Here is a 12,426-nt window from a genome sequence, read left to right as displayed (position 1 = left end):
CATATAATACCGTATTAAGCATCTACGTACCTATACACAGATAATATGCACATCGTTGAACCTGCATGTCGTATAGGTACGTAAAAGTGCTTTCGTTATTATCTAAAATTGCGCTATTTTTCCCTCAAACTCTCTCTCCGTACGACGACGTCGTTTCTCAAAGAACAATGGGCTCGTGCGACCCACTTTGGATAAATTCCCTGTCATACGAAGCGAACTGTTTCAACCAGCATTGGCAGTTAGCAGTTCCAAAGAATCGTTCTTCAAGAACGTTCCAAGTGAGAGTTCATCCTCGTCTTGGTTACTATTTGTCGTCTGTAGGTACGCTCTGATTGTTCGTAACAATAACAATAATTCCGCTATTTTTGTGGTACCTGCCATCAGATAGATAACAGTCTTGAACAGTGACTGATTATTAAGCTATCAGTGTGGCTATTAGCAGATGTACCTAATTCGGTGGATGTTGTTCCTTTGGGCCCTGAGCTTCATAGGGTGCCAATCTGTTGTGGCCAATCAGACCCATGAACATAAAGACTCGGTGGGTAAGTAATTTTGTATAATAATAATAATATAAGGATATTTAATAAAAAACAAAAGGAACATCCTCATATAATAAGTACCCTTTAGATGGGATTGCCAAATGTGGAAAGTCGATTTTAATCAATATAAGAATAGGTATTAAATGATGGATATTATGCAAAATTGTAATTGGTAACAAGGACAATACTATTCGTCCTAGTTGCACATTTCTTCGTTTTTAAAAGAAAAGTCTGATGAACGAGAATTGTAAAGCATGATTGCGTTTGATGGATCATGGAATCAGTTAAATGTTTTGATGTTTGGCACCTTTTTAGTCAAAAAAGCAAATAAAAAGATTTAAAAACGAAAAGAAATAATAAGAGACAGTTTATTTGAAAAGAGAATAAAAATCTAAAATGCTTTCTTATTTTGTTTTCGTATAATGTCGTCGCCGGCATCATCTAGTTTTGAATTTATATCGCCTTCTATTGGTATCTGCTATTAACTGAAGCATTTCAAATGTTAGACGAGGACCTTGTTAGGATATCTGCAAGAACTGTAGGTATTTAAATTCTTGATCACTAGTTTACTGAAACTATCGGTTGTGAATCGCGATTTCGATTCCAAAAACTTGCGCAACTATCACGCATGTGTATACGGTGAGTTGTTGATTCAGTTGCAGTTCGTAAAGCCCTTGTCGAGACTACTTGTATGAAGTGCTGATGAGATCCAATAAGTTTGAAATCGCGATACACTGCTCAAGAACGTTTTGCCTCAATAGGACACTCCTTCATCAATTCATTAGCATTCTTTCCTTTTTATAAACTAAACAGTTAAACAAAATTTAGTAATTTTGTAAAAAAAAATTTTAGTCGCAAACAGATTATAAAAAAATATAGTAAGTTAGAGTGAACTTTGCTTTTGATAAATTCAATCACTGTTTTCTCCTTAGTAAAGGGCGTGTTTAGGTGTAGTACCAATTCAATTTACCCCGAAATTGACCTTTACTGAAGGTAAAGCATTGCGTAGGTAGAAATTGATTGGTTTTCTATTGAATATCCTGATTATCAAATCCGGGCAGAAATGACGCCCAATCAAATAGGAAAAAGAAAAGTTTGTTTATTGCCTTTCTTTTTGGAGTAATTTCGAAAAGTTCAGCATCTATTTAAGCACTTTCGTTATTACTAGACAAAAAATCGTTTCTTTATTTGTACGTCAGAAATCCACAAAGACTTAGCGGCGGATATACCTATATTATGCAAACAGAGATTTTCTTCGCCAAATGGAACACGTTAGAGCGAATATCCTTCAATTTTTTCCACTATTTTTTCGGCTTCCTCTTTAGGTTTTCAGCATACTTAAGTGTAGGTAATTAAATGAACAAGGTGTATAGGTGGATACTGTCCTGTGGCCATTACACAAGAAAATTTGAAACAATGCATCTGTTTAGGAAATGCCAAAATACTTCTATATTATGTTTCCTAATCATTTCAAAACACAACACAACACCTTCTTAGGCAAAAAGTTGCAAATAAAGGTACGAACAACAGCAAATTGACTAAGAGATAATATAGTAAGTATATCCAATAGGTAAATTATTTGTTTCAAATGAAATTGGAATTTCTAATTGAGACTACTGTTCACAATGTGGAATGTTCTAGTTTTCATTAAGAATACGTACACCCCATAAGCATATTTAAGGATAATTCACACACGCACCACAACCCCTGTCCCTCACCATTCCGTTTAGACTTAAATTTAGAAAAGAAAGATTTTTGATCTGCAATAATGATCTACTTTTAAATAAACAATTACAATTTCTTATTAACATTAAAATATTCTGTTGTATTATGAAATAACGGAAATTTTACGGACATTTTAAGTCGTACATGAAAGGATTTTCGTTCTATTTTTTTGCGGATTCATCATAAGGGTTACAAACTTTTCAGTTCTAAGTTCGTTAGGTAACGACCGCCCCCGTGACGTCGTGACAGGACCAGAATACCTGGACACCCTCCCCTCAATTAGCCTTACTTGAAGAAAATCCAAACGAAAAACGGGAACTCTCGTCAGGCATGGAAAAAAGGCACTTTTGTAGAGAATTGCTCAGAAAACTATTAAGCGAATCAATTTAAAATTAACAGGGGTTCTCTTTTTGTGGAGATGCGTGTCCAATCAGTCATAGGTCACAAGACCCTATGATGATAATGATGAGGGTATTATTCTAATTGAGAAAAAGAAGATTTACCAAAATCAGGAATTGCTACCCTTATCCTGTCATTAAATGATAATAAACCCTTAGAACAGTTCGCAGGTAGTACCTATCACTATTGGGAGGAAAATCCGCTCCTTCCAAAAAGCTAATTAAATGGTGGTTTCTTTCAAAAATTGACTGAAATATAACTGATTTTGTGTGCATTAGTCTAAATTCAAAAACTTATTATTGTGCATTTCGTCTAACACCTAAATTTCATATTTCTTAAACAATTTTCGCCTGCGACAGAAATTCTACTAATTTGTTTTTAAAACTTTATTAAGCTGCCTTATTAAGAAATCTACCAGCAACATAAAATGACCGAAAAGGCGTTTTTTCGCTGTAAGCGTAATCGGTGCGTCTATCTCCTCTAATAATACAACTTTCTGGAAGTAACCGCTAAGACGTATACTAAAAACATAAACATCGATATCCAGGATATTCATATTTTTAACGAACACACTCAACAAATATACATATAGTACAATTGTGCAATAATGTAATGTAATTTTGTGGAGCAATCCCATCTTGCGAAACAATGTTATGGAATTACCTGATCATTAAAAATCTAAGTAATAGATCTAAACTATACCTACTTTCCATATCCAAGATGTTATGGGTTAACTTGAATCTTTAATTAAAAATTACCATCCTTTTGACTCGTTGGTCGTAGAGTCATAGCTAAGATGTGGTAGTGGCTTTCGCCAAAGAAATCATTCGATTATTTATTGTATAGAAGAACGTCATGGTTAAAATGTAAGTGCTATGCATGATCGACAACTGAACCCATCCGTTCAAATTTGGACGGATTGTACTAGTACTGACATAGTTTTAGTGAAGCGTAAAATAACAGGTTAATTCTTGGCTAAAAGGACACACAACACTAGCTATTATGTACTCAAGTCAGTCGTGGTAATTAGGATCCTTAATTTTCCCTTGTTCTTAACAGCTGAAGAGTCCTCGTCGTCTTCAAGAAATAGCGATAGGTTCCTCGAGATTCCGTTACCGTACTCCCACATTGAGGAGGAAAACATAGATGACGACGAAGGCTACGGACGCGAAAACGCATTTCCCGAGTTTTCCAACCGATGCTCCGATCGTATGGAAAAGGCCCTCGAGAAAATGCGACGTCGACAGCTCGCCAAACAAAGGGCTCTCAACCTAAATGGATACTCTCTACACAAGCAACTGCGCTCGGTACCTTACGACGTTTATGTTACAGACATGCGAGTCCGGGTGCCCACTTCCACCAACTGGGTAAGAGACCATTATTTTATGTAAGATCTTTTGAAGAGAAAATGTAAATGGATGCGAGACCGGTAACGGCTTTAAGAATTTAAAACGCGACATAACTATTTTATTTATTAAAAGTCTCGAGTCATCTTGCCATTTATTGCATATAATGGGGCCATTTTTTCCATTCTGTCTAGAAAAAATGAGTTGAACGATCCAATTCACCCAATCTTAACATTATTTAATACGACAATTACATTTTAGTCGAGTTTTATATCTGTATATATAAAAAGATTCATTATGAAAAACTGACTCATCAAAGCCTAAGTTTTGGACCTAGATAACTGAAAATTTACACAGAGCTTTCATTTATGATGCATAGAAAATATAAGGAAGAATATCTCGAAATTCAACTCCTAAGGAAAGTGAACGGGCATTCGTTTTTGGTCGGATTTATTTGGAACTCGGCCTTAATGGTCTTTGATTAATCTTTGAAAAGGCAAAAAAAGTCTGGTTACGGTTGGTAACACTCCGTTCTCCGTTCTCTATTTTTCTTTATTATTTAAGTAATACTGCAGCGGGCACGAGCGTGTTTGTGTCCGATCGGGCATACGTGTGTGTGAGCGGCTTATCGATTCGCCGACTAGCCGCGAGCGCCTTTCTTCATGTGCGCCGTATCTGTAAACATGTGTGTCGTACCTGCGTTCCGGGAAAGCAATTAAACAGTTCTAAGAAAACGAAACTTTTCCGGACGGCTCGAGAATGTTCCCGAAAAGAAGCAAGGAAGTATTTAAAGGAAGAGACGATCGCCGAGGAGAGTAGAAATAAATTGACCGTTGCAGAAGTGAATCAAGAAATAAATTGACAGTGATAGAAGTGAAATAAATGGAACAGTGAATAGTGACAGTAGTGTAAATAAATAGAATAATTACCTAAGTTTAGTAATAATTTAAGTGTTTAATAATAATTAGAGTAAATAAATAGCTTTTGTCGTTGTGAGTCTTAAAAGTTAATTTGTTAAACCCACGAACATTACAATACCAAAAGGTTCCTTTGGATATAGCTAAAATGTGCCAACAAAATTACTTATTTGGTAACAATGTTTAAACAAAACAATACAAGTACAAATTTATATATATATTAATTCCAAAGGCTAACTTGTTATAGTAAAGAAATATCCACTTAATTATCCTTTCTTTTTACTTTCTTTGTTTCAAGCATTAGGAACTTGCAATAAGGAAATAAACTTTTTGGGTAATATATTTTGAGTAGTAAGTTATAAGCTCAACGATATAATTGAATGCCCTCTCTATTTTAAGAGAAGAACAATGGCCAATTATTTACGCAAAAAATTAGATAATGGAACCATAAAAAACCAACAATACTAATAATGTATCAGTTATATTTCTTTTAATGTATTTTGGCGTTACGTAACAAGGTAATGTGCGTACCAATGCGTTTATTGCAACGCAATTGGGTTGTATATTAATTTAATATGCAAAGAAAAGCAAAAAACATGAAAAGTTTGTGTGTCCCACCAGCCTTAGTAGTTGGTGAGAATTAAACACACAAACTGTGGTGCAAGACCAGACTTCAACTCCGGAAATTATAGGAATTGGTAAGTGATTATTCCGGAAAGACAAATGAGACGGACGAAATGATGTTATAAGAGAAGTCAAAGATTTTATCTGTAAAATATTCCTGTCCCAGAAGTTGCCTAAATGATCCAAGGAAACCACTGAAAAACTTGACCCAGGGCAGACAAACCCTGTAGCATATATGGAATACCTACTTCAATTCGTCATTGCAGATATACAATCCAGATGCATCTGGATAAACTTCTAGGAGATGGTCCGCTGTACACTTTATTATTCGTGGACGATTCTTCATATATGGTAGCAAAACTAAAAAGGAATATAAGAAATGGGACTACACTATAAATTTTCGATAAAGAGAGTACTTAGTCCTTGGAAAACATGGAAGGGATCTAGTAATTGATGATAATAGTGTCGTGTCCCGCATAAATAATTAAAAGGGGAAAGTTTATTTAGGGTTCCTGTATCGTGGTTAAGTCTTGGAAGCCATAAATCTGAGCACCTCGCAAATAAGTCAACACTTTGTCTTATAACTTTATTTATTGAAAACACTTACACTGTACTGTTATACCATATACTAAGACATTAATTACAGAAATGAACAATTTTGTAAAGATTTAGAAGCGAATCAAGCACGTAAGATAACTACCCATGCCATCCCGTTCCCAGGGATAGATATACCCTCGGTACCGAAACGAAGAGAGAGGGACGCTTGGGGTGAATTTTTAAACGTCGCTTTCGAAAGCGTATTTTAGAAACTTGCTCCAAATTGCAATAGTTTTCCAGAAAAGTTGGCAAAAGCTAAAAATCTTCAAAGTTTAAGCAATAAAAAACACTTAAAAACTTCTCTCTATAAAAAATTATCATTTTGAAATATTTAGGCGTCACTTTTTCAGAGACACGGAAAAGTGACGTAGATATAAACAATGAAATAAACCAAGGAAGGCGAGCAATTCAACAACTCAATTCAGTGTTGTGGAGACGTACAATAACGAAGAAAAATAAGAAAAGTATTTATAAAATAATGATTGAAAGCATTTCGGCTTATGGCCACGACGTGAGGGAATTAGGCAAAAAAAGTAGACCACGACTAAGCGCTATGGAAATGAACTTCTGGAAGGGAGCAGCTGGAATATCAAGACTACAGCATGTTAGAAACGAAGTAATTAGAGAGATGGTCGAGAAACAGGAGATCATAATAAACACAATAGAAACAAAACGCCTAATTTGGTTTGATCACTTGCAACGAATGCCAAAAAGTAGATGGCCTAACATCTGGAACTGGCAAGTTCCAGAGAGAAGGAAATGTGGAAGGCTCATAACATACTTGAAGCAATGGAAGCACAACTCCTACGGCAAAATGATTGGGAAGATAGACATGCCTGGGACGGGGATGCGAGAGACGACATGCGCCTCAACAAAACTCACATTATAAATATATATAATTGGGTATACCAGGAACCCTAATTTTTACAAAATGTCTCAATCCCACTTTTTTTCGTAGTATCGGCTTTACTAATTCATAACCATTTACAATCAGTCTGAATTTAGAAAGTTTTGAAAAGCTTATCTACTGGCTTAATTTCGCACAATGCGAGGTAACATACAAAAGTTATTTTTCGGGAAATTCTCCACAATAAGAGAAAAGAAAAAATTTAAAGCTTTTTAAGGGTGTTACGATTTGTTAAAAAGTTTTTGATAGTTCAGTTAGTTTGGAATAATTTTCAGAGAAACGGAGTGATATTTTCAGATAGATGTGGTTCAAGAAAACATATTTCACACCTTCATTTTGGCTCGTGTGACATAAAAGAAAAGTACCAGAGGATTATAAACGAAACGTAGTAGTAACATTACCTAAAAAGAGGGGCGCGGATAGGTGCGAGACATTTAGAACAATTAGCTTAACTTCCCATGCGTCAAAAATCTTAACTAGAATTGTACAGAGAAGGGTAGAAAAAGGACGGGAGACCTATTAGGGGAAAATCAATTTGGGTACATAGGATTTGAAGATTTAGAAAAAGCTTTTGACAATGTTAAATGGGACAAGATGTTAAATATACTTTAAAATGTAGGGATGAGTTACAAAGGTAGAAGAGTGATTCTTAGTTTGTATATAGAACAACAGGCAATTCTAGGGCTAGGGCTGCAACGTAGAGAAGTAAATATTAGGAAGGGAGTCAGACAGGGATGCACACTGTCACCCCTACTTTTTAATCTATACATCGAAGACGCGATCAACATCATTAAAGACACTATAACTGTAGGGATAGATATACAGTGGCAAAAGACTAGTATGCTTAGATGTGCAGATGATATAGCAGTATTAGCATCTAGCAAGGAGGACCTAGAGATAGCTTTAAATAAAATGGAAGCGGTACTAACAGATCAATACTGTATGAAAATAAATAAAAGTAAAACTAAAATACTGGTAAAATACAGGGAAGAAAAAGTAGGGAAAGAGCGAATATAAAGATAGGAGACGAAAAATTAGAAGATGTAGCTGATTTTAGATATCTAGGAAGTCAAATAAGTCAGGATGGAAGGAGTATTAGGGATATAAAGAATAAAAATAAGTCACTTGTATGCTCGCGAACGGTTAATTTAGAAATTCGAAAAAGGTTGTTAAAGGTGTATGTCTGGAGCGCGGCGTTGTACGGGTGCGAAACATGGACAGTGGGGGCGGCCGAAAAGAAAAGATTAAAAGCCTTCGAAATGTGGTGTTACAGGCGAATGATGAGGATAACGTGGGTAGAAAAGGTTAGAAATGAAGAGGTATTAGAAAGAATAGGAGAACAGGGGACTCTATGGAAGTCAATAAAAAGTAGGCGAGATAGGTTGGTAGGACACCTTCTCAGGCATGAAGGTCTAGTCAGAGACATATTAGAAGCATAAACAGGAGTTAGGAGGGGTAGAGGTAGACCTAGATTAGATTACTGTTCGCAAATAGTTAAGGATGTCGGCTGTTCTAGTTTTAGGGAAATGCGAAGTTTAGCTCAGGATAGGAAAGAATGGAGGTACATGTCCAACCAGCCTAGGACTGACGACCTTATGATGATGATGATGACATAAAAAAAATCCGACAAATAGATGTGATGTAATTTTGTTCGGTGAAATTTTGCCTTACCTGTATATGTATTTAAACTTATCTTACAAGTGGAATCAAAAGTTACACTTCTCCCTTTTTGCTTATTGTTTTATTTACATTTGTTTTCCTTCTAGGTAAAAGTTGACAAGTGTCGATTCTATCCAATAAATTCGTCGTTGGAAACCCGTTTACTGTTTAACGACCTTACGATTAACGGGCGCGTCAAAGTATTCGAAGACGAAAAATTAAGAAGAGAACCGCTTAATCCAAACCCCGACGACACTTGTAGCATGATACTTCGCCTTCGCAAAGCGGGAATAGGGTATGAAACTGGACAGCTTCTCAGAACTTTTTGATGAATTAAAACCAGAATCTTCTCTTTGCTCTTAATTTCTTCTTTTATTGATCAAAAATGAACTCGGGAAATATTTGCAACCAAGAATATCTTTCATTGTTTGCAAAGTGAAAAATTAGTTGCACCAATTTCTCAAACAATTTAAAAACATAAGAAAACATTGCTGATTTTATTTTTTATAACTAGCGTTGATGCCTAATTAAAACAGTTATTATGTGATCAATCACCAGATGTTACTTCAAATTAGGCTCTATGTTTTTCTGAAAATTGGAAAATGAATTATTTAATTAATTTAATGCACAAAAAAAGGGGACAAGCATGCAAAAAACACAAAAAATATGTTCATGTTTTCCATCATTTGTCCTTTATCCCTTAACTAGTTTTTTGTAAATATACAGTGAAGATGCATGATTACAAACAAATTTATTTAAAATTCAGGGTTTTCTTTTTTTTTTTTGGGAAAACGCTCCGACACATCGATCTTTATTTTTGGCTGTGGGGGTTTTCAAGGTAAATTCATGTACCCAGGGTGGCCAAAAAATATGTGACTACCACCGACTTTATTTTTTCAAATGGAAGCATCTATTTTTTATTATATTTTTGAATTCTACATTGAATTTTACCTACGTTTCATGTACTATCTCTTATACCTAAAGTCAGTAGTTAGCGATAAATTAACGAAAGATTTCTTTCAAATTTTTTGGAACTTTATTATACAATGAAACAACAATTTATTCAATGAAATGTTCAAATTGCTAACCATTAACTTCCTGACAATAAGCAAGTCGATCTTTAAAGTCTCGTAACACTAGTTTGTGTATGGATTTATTGTATTTTAGATATAATTCTATTCTTCAATACTTCAAATATTTTTCCGGTTATTGAAGTAGATCGATAACGTCTTTCCTTCCGATCAATCTATTTAGGAAAATATTAAGAACAAAAATCAAATTCCGCGAATTGGGTCGGCTCTGGCGCAGCCCAGGAGTGTCACAATATAAAATTGCTTCCGTCGAAAACTTGCCCCATTCATTGGGCTTCGAACGTACATCTGCGGAGCTATGGATTTTTAACGGCGGCCATGTTCGCGAGCGCACAGCTCCTAAGTTTGACGTTTTTCGAGCTGTAGCTGGAAAACGGTAGGACCTATCGGAAAAATTCTTTCACAGACGGATGCCCCGTCTCAGCGCGAACGATATGAGCCGTATTCGGTCGCATTCGGTGTTGATGAAAAATTGAAAATTTTTAAAAATTTTTCTCTTCGAAATTTTTCCTGTACAATTAGGTCCGGGCCAACCGTTGGTGAAAGAATTTCTGCGCTATCTTTAATGGTTCGCTAGATATGTTCTCCTAAACATTTAACCCTCGATTTCGAAAATAACACTTGGCTAAAATTTCCGACAGCCATAACTCCGAAACGGAACCTCGTAGGTGAGCGCTTTTACTCTAGAAAATTCTGATAACACTCCCATACAGATCGGACAACTCAGTCCGGAAACAGGGGCCATCCTGTGACCTCAGGAAAACGTTAAAATAAACAAAAAGCAAATTCCGCGCATTGGGTCGACTCTGGCGCAGACCAGGATAATCTCATGCTATTCATGAATAGTGTGGGGGTTCTCCATCCTGTTGGAACCATACCGAATCTACTGATGTATTTGAGTTTTCAGCATTTGGGTAAGGGGCAATTAATCTGGGTATTACGTAATTTGTAGATGGTCTAAATACATGAAACATAGAAATATACTTAGACTGTCCAAAAGTCTAAGTATATTTCCATGTCTTTATTTATTATACCGTTACAACGTTTCGACTGTAGTACCTCCAATCGTCATCAGGAAACGTTTCGACTGTGTAATATCTCCAGTTACCTGATGACGACTGGAGATATTATACAGTCAAAACGTTGTAACGATATAATAAATGAAGACATGGAAGTTCGAAAGTCTAACTGTATTTCTAATACAACCATGTTTGTAACTTCCAAAAAAACGTTATATGAAACATAGTTAAAATTCGATGCAAAATTCAAAAATATAATAAAAAATAGGTGCATCCATTTGAAAAAAGTAAAGTCAGTGGTAGTCACTTATTTTTGGGCCACCCTGTATACATGAATTTACCATAAAAAATCCGCAGCCAAAAATAAAGATCGACGTGTTCGAGCTTTCTCCCAAAAAACAAACGCGTGAATTTTCACGCGTCCTCACTGTATACATACTTTCAATATCCTTACAGGAGCACGTAAAGTGAATAGTTTTCTTGTACGTACCAATGTATACAAAAATAAAAGAGAAAATACTAATACATGGACTTCCTAATTCAAGAAAAACATATTAATAGAAAAAGGTTCGAATATGAATCACCCTGTATTTACTTAAGACAACGAATGTACCCCGTTTAAAGAAAATGAATATTCCATTGTTTTGTTCCTAATTTAAATAAAAAAACATTTTCAGGTTTCATACGGAACCAATTCGACGAGATCATGGGCAGATTAACGTAAAAACAGACTCTCGTTTTTTGGAGCCCGGTTTTATCAGTGTTTATGCATACGGGTGCGAACCAGCGCGTTTGATAAGAGGTCAACGAGGCAGACTACTCGATATTGACGAAGAGGACGTAATATCGAGAGAAATGGAGGACATTTTCGTAAGAGGCATCAGGTCACTTTTGACCACGTATATGCAAAAGGAATTGCAGCCCGCTATCAAGGAAACTTTGATGTCACACATGGGATATACAATATCATACGGGTGAAATAAAAAAGCAACAAGCATGAAGAATGAACCTAAAAACTAATTAATGGGCACAGAAAGTTTTGACTGTTCTTTCTAAGTCCATTTTACTTATGTACATAGAAAATCGTTTTGTATAACGAACAGATAAATTATTTAGGTTCTTTAATTGTAAATATTAATATTTCTATAAATAATTAGTCTAATAAATAATTGTTTCCAAGGTTTTCGCACAAAAAAGTATGTGTACTTGCACAAGTAATAAATTTAGAAAAAAAAATAAATAAAATAAAAACAAGGCCTAGTTAACTGACCAAATAAATGTAATAGGAAACAATTCACTGCATGAATTAATTTTGGGAAGAAAAGTACAAAATGAGAGCAAAATCTTATATATTACATTTGAAGGAATAAGCAAATAAATTAAATTATTTTATCTGATCAATTTTTTTTTAATGAGGTCAAAAACTACCAGTTTAATAAAAATTTCGTATAGTGACAGATATTAATGTGAGATGCATGACGAATAATAATAAAACATCGGTAGAAAAATTTACAAATGAAAAGACACTAGAAAAAGTAACAAGGGGCGCTATGAAAGTCGACATGAAAGGACAGATATGTCGGTAGGGCATCTAAAAAACGAA

The 12,426-nt window shown here is 35.2% G+C and overlaps 1 protein-coding gene across 1 annotated transcript; it reads left to right on the top strand.

The window, feature by feature from the left end:
* Window positions 1–273: 273 nt before the first annotated feature.
* LOC108741755 lies at window positions 274–12,072 on the top strand. Its single transcript, XM_018476662.1, has 4 exons — window positions 274–542; window positions 3,723–4,030; window positions 8,821–9,008; window positions 11,501–12,072. Exons 1-4 carry the CDS (start codon window positions 443–445, stop codon window positions 11,799–11,801), a joined length of 897 nt encoding a protein of 298 aa, XP_018332164.1. The 5' UTR covers window positions 274–442; the 3' UTR covers window positions 11,802–12,072.
* The last annotated feature ends 354 nt before the right edge of the window (window positions 12,073–12,426 follow it).

This window comes from Agrilus planipennis, unplaced genomic scaffold, assembly GCF_000699045.2.
Source record: "Agrilus planipennis isolate EAB-ADULT unplaced genomic scaffold, Apla_2.0 scaffold16, whole genome shotgun sequence".
In the NCBI taxonomy this organism is placed as follows: Eukaryota; Metazoa; Arthropoda; class Insecta; order Coleoptera; family Buprestidae; genus Agrilus; species Agrilus planipennis.
Note: the sequence above shows the minus strand (reverse complement) of the source record. Positions and strands in the feature narration are given on the sequence as shown.